Source organism: Lontra canadensis, unplaced genomic scaffold, assembly GCF_010015895.1.
Source record: "Lontra canadensis isolate GAN:19392208 unplaced genomic scaffold, GSC_riverotter_1.0 scaffold43, whole genome shotgun sequence".
NCBI classification, from domain to species: Eukaryota; Metazoa; Chordata; class Mammalia; order Carnivora; family Mustelidae; genus Lontra; species Lontra canadensis.
This window is the reverse complement of record NW_022631037.1, coordinates 14,592,593-14,600,071: the sequence shown is the minus strand read 5'-3', so window position 1 is coordinate 14,600,071 and position 7,479 is coordinate 14,592,593. Positions and strand designations below refer to the sequence as shown.

Here is a 7,479-nt window from a genome sequence, read left to right as displayed (position 1 = left end):
AAATGTTTCACATGTTCTTTAATATGATTGTAACAGATTTCTTCATACCACTTGTTAAATAACTGAAAATAAATTGAAATTTTATATCTCCCTACCAAGGTAAAAAAAAAAAAAAAGTAAAAGATAATACTGAATCAAAACTGGTAGGATCAAGATCAAAATTAGTGATAACTACAGGTAAAATCCATTAAAATATCTTTTTAATTAAAATGGTTTCTTTCTGAATTGCTTTCATTAATATCAAGGCTTCAACATCCTTTCTGAACTTACTGGAATGCTTTTTTTTTTTCCTGTCCTGATTTTTAAAGCCTTCCTCTACAGCATGCTATCTTCAACAAAGATCAATTCCCATGGTTGCGTTTCATTATTTCTTTTAACTACTGCCCTGCTTGCATGTGCTAACAAGTTGGAGGAGCTGCAAGGCGCTGAGTAGTAACCTCTAACAACTGGCTCTTCGTTAACGCCCCCAGACACATTCCCTTTCCCTGAAGAAACTATTTCTACAGTTTTCATAGACCGTGCAACTGCAAACCTAATATGAAAAGCAATTAGTAAGAAAAGAGCGTGTGCCAAAATACTATACCCCTTCAATATTTTCTTGCTTCCAAGTACATTTTGTTTTGCTCCATATGGAAAAGTTTATGGTAAGAAACAGAGGCATTCAATTCCATCAGATCAAACCACCAGAGTAGAGACTACACAGACACAGTGGTAGAGGAGGAAAGTTTCTAACCTCAGTTCAAACACCTGTTTTATATTGTTAGGCAAAACCATAACCTCGCACAGCTTCAGTATTTTCTTTTACACACTAGCGATAATAACCACCATCCATCCGTATTTCAGCAGGTTATTTCAGAGATTATAAAGTACAGGACCACAAATGGCACTGTATAAAAATGTGTATGACATTCATGAATATATTTTTGAAAAATAGAAACATCATAGCCTATGGTTGGATAAAAAACAATTTTATATCATGTATGAAAGTCCTAATTAAATACTTCACTAGACAAACTGTTACATGAAATTCTACATACAGTGTATCCAAGGAAAATTTTTTTTTTTTGAGAAACAGAATCTAACTTGAAGACATATGTTCACAGTCCAGTTCATAATTTTTGGAGCAAGCATCAGTCTCTAATCTGATGGGCATTGAGGAGGGCACTTGATGTAATGAGTACTGGGTGTTACATGCACCTGGTAAATCATTAAATTCTACCCCGAAACTAATACTACACTGTATGTTAAATAAAGTGAATTTAAATTTTTTAAAAATCTGGATTTATACTCTTACAAACAAATTTTTTTAAAGATTTTATTCATTTATTTGACAGACAGAGATCACAAGTAGGCAGAGAGGCAGGCAGAGAGAGAGGAAGGGAAGCAGGCTCCCTGCAGAGCAGAGAGCCTGATGTTGGGCTCAATCCCAGGACCCTGAGATCATGACCTGAGCCAAAGGCAAAGGCTTTAACCCACTAAGCCACCAAGGCACTCCTACAAACAAATTTTTAATCACAATCATAACATACCTAAACTCTCCGTTTTGGGATCAAACATAGAGTACAGAAAAGTACTGGAGGTAAGTTTTTCCTATCTTGTGCTAAGAATTTCTCCATTATGGTCTTCAAAAAAGCCTTCACATGATGAATATAAAAGTTTAAAATATACACAATAACTTCATGATTTTAGATTTTTTTTTTTAAGGTTAAAAAGAATAGCACCACTAAATTAGCAGATTCCTAAATCATCACTCACTTCCAGCTCCCTTAGCAAGGTATCAATAGACTTTCATTCTCCAAATAAATTAAAAGATTCCATACAAAATATATACACACATTTCCTAATTGCGTGTTAATGGCTTTAGTTTTTATATGTGGCAACTTCTGAACACTAAATTGTTTAGCATATGTTTTTTTCTTTTCTTTTTGTTTGCTTGGAATTTTCTACAAGATCTCCATTAGAGATCATGATTCTGGCAGACTTTATGTTAACTGCTGTTCTAATCCATTAGAACTGTTTAAAACATGATTTGAAAATATCATTTTAACTACAATTTTGTGGCTAAAATTCCTTTTCTAAACTTTGCAAACATTCTGTGCAACCTAAATTAGTGCTGAGAAAAACTGGATTTAAGTTGCTCAATGTTCTTCAAAAGGCGAAAAAGTCTAATGAAACACAAGCTCATCTGAACAACACCCATTTTCAATTTCAACATAGTAAACCTCCTGTTGTTCTGAGGGCAAATTCAAAACCATACCTATTGGAATTGGTTATTACTAAAGATAATGTATGCAATCATAAGTGAAGATGCTACACTGGCAAAAAGAAAACCGTGCAAGTAAGCAAACTGGAACACGTGTGGGACACACCCTCTCAGTATATAAAGGCTTGTCACTGTCCTTGGTAGCAAGCACTCCGTGGGCTAAACAGCATCACCATGTCTGTTCGACACAGCTCAAGCAAGCAATACTCTTCCTCCCGCAGTGGGGGAGGAGGGGGTGGAGGAGGAGGATCATCCTTCAGAATTTCGAGCAGCAAAGGCTCCATTGGCGGAGGATTTAGCTCAGGGGGGTTCAGTGGTGGCTCTTTTAGTCGCAGGAGTTCTGGTGGAGGCTGCTTTGGGGGCTCATCAGGTGGCTATGGAGGATTAGGAGGAGGTTTTGGTGGAGGTAACTTCGGTGGAGGCTATGGAAGCAGCAGCTTTGGTGGGGGCTACGGAGGAGGCAGCTTTGGAGGTGGCAGCTTTGGAGGCGGCGGCTTTGGTGGAGGCGGCTTTGGTGGAGGCGGCTTCGGTGGAGGCAGCTTTGGAGGCTATGGGGGTGGATTTGGAGGAGATGGCGGCCTTCTCTCTGGAAATGAAAAAGTAACCATGCAGAATCTGAATGACCGCCTGGCTTCCTACCTGGACAAAGTTCGGGCTCTCGAAGAATCAAACTATGAGCTAGAAGGCAAAATCAAGGAGTGGTATGAAAAGCATGGCAACTCAAGCCAGAGAGAGCCCCGTGACTACAGCAAATACTACCAAACCATCGAAGAACTTAAAAATCAGGTAAGATACATTTTAAAAATACAACTTTAAGGCTATTTCTTATCCATGTAATTCAAATAGAATAATCTTAAGTTAACCACAATGTAGCTATTCACTGTGTTTGCCTATGTTACTTTCTTACTTCCAAAAATAATCCAGTCTTATCAAAGGTAAATATTTGTGATGATATGGTCATTATAATCTTCAGCCCATGTGTTCTGTATCTTACAGGATGGCAGATTTCTGAGAATTTTTTAGGTTTTAATGAGTATATGATCCATAGCTAAAATACTAGATCATTTACAAATATAGGTATTAGAAGAATTACTAAATGAACCAAAACAAAATATTATTCAGATTAATAACAACAAAAATTAATTACCAATGACAAGCAACATAAATTCTCCAGTACGGAAATGGGATACTGCTTGTGTATCCCATTTGTGAGAATTTGTGAATTGTACCTATTGTGTGCCAACCCAGAGTGTACCCATTTAGAACATATATTTGAAACAAGTTAAACCAAACATATGAGTCAGTTAAAAGTTGGCTGAAATACATGGAAATCACCCAGTATAAAAGTGGGGGGACACACATGCAGGAACACAGCTTATAACTGCCGTTAGTTTCCAGAAAAAGATGATACAGAAACAGCAAAGTATAGAAACTTCAAGAGAACAAATGACTCAAATTTAAGTAGCTGGGTGACCCTGCAATATTTTATATTTAAGATAAAATAAATTCCCTCAAGATTTTGTAAGAGAATATAATAATGCAGTTCATCTCTGCCACCATAAAAGCCGTATGTGTATATGATTTCTTTGCTTCTCCCTCTAGATCCTCAGTCTAACAACTGATAATGCCAATATCCTGCTTCAGATCGACAATGCCAGGCTGGCAGCTGATGACTTCAGATTAAAGTAAGCTAAGTGAATGTGGCACAATACTGTCACAACAAATACATGAGTTGCTTTTAACAATGACCTTTAACAACCCCAATAGTATTTACATTTTCTTGAATTCATGCAAAGTTAAATGGTATTGGAGTTGTCAGAAAATTTTTCAATTTCAGTATTACCTTTTTGGCAACATTAAAAGAAGAAAATGCATTTTAAAGTAAATGCTAAGCTTCTTTGCATGAAACTACTGATATCCCTATGGTGAACAATAAATGTTGCCATGATATGAACGAAACTCTGTATTTGCTTCTTTGTCTCAGCCCAAGTACACCTTCCATATGTAAGTTCTCGTCAGTATTTTGTACTATGCCTGTTCCAGGTATGAGAACGAGGTGGCCCTGCGCCAGAGCGTGGATGCGGACATCAACGGCCTGCGTCGGGTGCTGGACGAGCTGACCTTGACCAAGGCTGACCTGGAGATGCAGATCGAGAGCCTGACTGAAGAGCTGGCCTACCTGAAGAAGAACCACGAAGAGGTGATGCAAAAAGTTATACTTCCCCCAGCCAAGAAAAGGGTTCATCGTGGTCATGGGGCAGTCATTAAATTTTTCTGTTCCTCAAACAGGAAATGAAAGACCTTCATAACGTGTCCACTGGTGATGTAAACGTAGAAATGAATGCTGCCCCAGGTGTTGATCTGACTGAACTTCTGAATAACATGAGAAACCAGTATGAACAACTTGCTGAACAAAACCGCAAAGATGCTGAAGCCTGGTTCAATGAAAAGGTAATTCATCTTCCTTCCTAATAAGGCCAGGGGATGTTTGGTTATTTCAGATTTTTTCTCATCTTTTCCCCTGTTTTTAATACTCTAGAGCAAGGAACTGACTACGGAAATCAATAGTAACATTGAACAAATGTCCAGCCACAAATCTGAGATTACCGAATTGAGACGCACAGTTCAAGGTCTGGAAATCGAACTACAGTCCCAACTAGCCCTGGTACGTTAATAACTCTGTCTCTTGAAATAATTTCAATTTATCACACAAACTTTAAGGCCCACATAAGAATATGCAACTTAAGAGGAAAGAGGGGTGGGACGCCTGGGTGGCTCAGTGGGTTGGGGCCTCTGCCTTCGGCTCAGGTCATGGTCCCAGGGTCCTGGGATGGAGCCCCGCACCGGGCTCTATGCTTGGCAGGGAGCCTGCTTCCTCCTCTCTCTCTCTCTCTCTCTGCCTGCTTCTCTGCCTACTTGTGATTTCTGTCAAATAAATAAATAAAATTAAAAAAAAAAAAAGAGGAAAGAGGGGGTAAGAAAGAGGAAATAAAATTGAAGCTCTTTGTTAAGGGGAGAAAAGTCCTAGCAGCCCTGCTCTGAACATACTTGAGTTAAAATGTTGCCATTAAATATAAAACACAAATTCTATTCATTTTCTTTATTCTTCTATTTGATGTCTTATTAAATTATTAAGTAACCTTCACTGTGTTTAATTAAACAGTGAGGTCGCAAAGTCACTATCTATTCTTTATTCTTTTTCAGAAACAATCCCTGGAATCCTCGTTGGCTGAAACAGAAGGTCGCTACTGTGTGCAGCTCTCACAGATTCAGGCCCAGATCTCCTCTTTGGAGGAACAACTGCAACAGATTCGAGCTGAAACCGAGTGCCAGAATGCTGAGTACCAACAACTCCTGGACATCAAGATCCGACTGGAGAATGAAATTCAAACCTACCGTAGCCTGCTAGAAGGAGAAGGAAGGTAAATCACTGCAAGTTTTAAATGATCCCAATTGGTTTTATTCAATGTTCTAAATCGCCAAGCTTTTCCAAAACCTAAAGAAGTGCCAGAGGTTGGGAGAAAGGGGGGAGAAGGGAGAAAGCAGAGTACGGGAAAAGGCGTATGGAGCCACAGCTTCAATGACCCATGATTTTGAGCCTTAGGGTCGTGTGCAATATGAAACTGTTTTGAAGTAATGGGTTTCAGAATTTATACTTGACAGTTTTTTTCTTTTTCTCCTCTTGAAACCCGTTTTGCTTATTTTTTAAGTAAAAATAACGTCGAAAGCGACCCACACTTTTCAAAAGTTAAGTTAACCGAACGTGACCCTTACTCCCAGTAGTTCCGGCGGCGGCGGCTACGGCGGCGGGCGCGGCGGCGGAAGTTCCGGCGGCGGCTACGGCGGCGGAAGCTCCAGCGGCGGCTACGGCGGCGGAAGCTCCGGCGGCGGCGGCCACGGCGGCGGCTACGGCGGCGGAAGCTCCGGCGGCGGCGGCCACGGCGGCGGCTACGGCGGCGGAAGCTCCGGCGGCGGCGGCCACGGCGGCGGCTACGGCGGCGGAAGTTCCGGCGGCGGCGGTCACGGCGGCAGTTCCGGCGGCGGCTACGGTGGCGGCAGCTCCAGCGGAGGTCACAAGTCCTCGTCTTCTGGGTCGGTTGGAGAGTCCTCTTCCAAGGGACCAAGGTCAGCAGAAACTAGCTGGGGTAATCAGAATTAGTTTTAACTTTCTGTGATGGTTTTGTTGCTTTTCTACGCTCTAGAGCTGTTTAAAAAGGTTAAAATCTCAGAGAAGAGTCCCACTTGCATTTTTTAGCAAACTGTACACTTGACATCCATCTTGAAGGAAAAATGTAGTGGTCCAATAGTCTAAATTCTCTTTTTTTTTTTTTTCCTAATTCACCTACAGATACTAGCAAACCCAGAGTAATCAAGACAATTATTGAAGAGGTGGCACCTGATGGTAGAGTCCTTTCATCAATTATTGAATCGGAAACCAGGAAACACTACTATTAAGCCGCATCAAGAGGGAAGAGTCACCCTTCACGCAGACCATTATGCACAGATGTATGAAAAACAAAATCACCAAAACACTTCAGTCTTAATGGTCTATGGAAATAGGTTTATTCCTTGAAAATAAGGTGTTTGAAAGGTGTTTTGTGGTTTCTGTATTTCTTTTTTTCACTTTACCAGAAAGTGTTCTTTAATGAAAAAAAAAAATACTTTTCTCATTCACTAATGAATTTCAATAAACTTTCTTACTGATGCAAGCTATCCAATTTGGTCAGAATTGTCTTTATTTAAATTAATAGTTTTCACTTTAAAGATTGATGACCTATAGCATTTGAAGGTTGATTTATCCAGAAATTCTGAAGACAGAATTATTATTATGATTCCTTTTGCGTAAATGTTTTAATCTTATGGGTATGTTGGATCCATGTCCGTAATCTCACAGAGTGAAAGTCTCTGAGACCCCAGTCTTACTGTTTCTTAAAGATACACAGTATATGGAAAACTCCCAGTGCTCTGGCTTTGAATAATTTCAATCCTGAAAATTCTAAAATATCTCAGATAAGACCCCAAAGATAAAGTTATTAGAAGTTTCACATTTTCTGATTACTTGGCTCCTCACATTTACCTACCCTCATTTTCTTCCTATTCATTTCTGCCCAATTGCTATATACCGTAAGAGATACCATCCACTACTTACCAGGCCAGTAAAATCCTATCACCCCAACAAAAGTATTTGGTATTTATCAGACGAACAACAGAAACGT

The 7,479-nt window shown here is 39.8% G+C and overlaps 1 protein-coding gene across 3 annotated transcripts; it reads left to right on the top strand.

Moving 5' to 3' along the window:
- The first annotated feature begins 2,426 nt into the window (after nucleotides 1-2,426).
- KRT10 (keratin 10) lies at nucleotides 2,427-6,922 on the top strand. Of its 3 annotated transcripts, none has more exons than XM_032871587.1 (8): nucleotides 2,427-3,049; nucleotides 3,866-3,948; nucleotides 4,307-4,463; nucleotides 4,553-4,714; nucleotides 4,803-4,928; nucleotides 5,468-5,685; nucleotides 6,047-6,408; nucleotides 6,612-6,922. In XM_032871587.1, exons 1-8 carry the CDS (start codon nucleotides 2,438-2,440, stop codon nucleotides 6,716-6,718), a joined length of 1,827 nt encoding a protein of 608 aa, XP_032727478.1. In that variant the 5' UTR covers nucleotides 2,427-2,437; the 3' UTR covers nucleotides 6,719-6,922. The 3 variants fall into 3 exon arrangements, with proteins under 3 accessions (XP_032727478.1, XP_032727479.1, XP_032727477.1); XM_032871588.1 differs by having other exon boundaries at nucleotides 6,044-6,388; XM_032871586.1 differs by having other exon boundaries at nucleotides 6,044-6,408.
- The last annotated feature ends 557 nt before the right edge of the window (nucleotides 6,923-7,479 follow it).

Bases quoted from the DNA above. Each gene is read 5' to 3' on its own strand.
- KRT10 (XM_032871586.1), top strand. From the start codon at position 2,438: ATGTCTGTTCGACACAGCTCAAGCAAGCAATACTCTTCCTCCCGCAGT. The intron at 3,050-3,865 runs GTAAGATACATT...TTCTCCCTCTAG, and splicing joins TCGAAGAACTTAAAAATCAG to ATCCTCAGTCTAACAACTGA. The intron at 3,949-4,306 runs GTAAGCTAAGTG...TGCCTGTTCCAG, and splicing joins GCTGATGACTTCAGATTAAA to GTATGAGAACGAGGTGGCCC.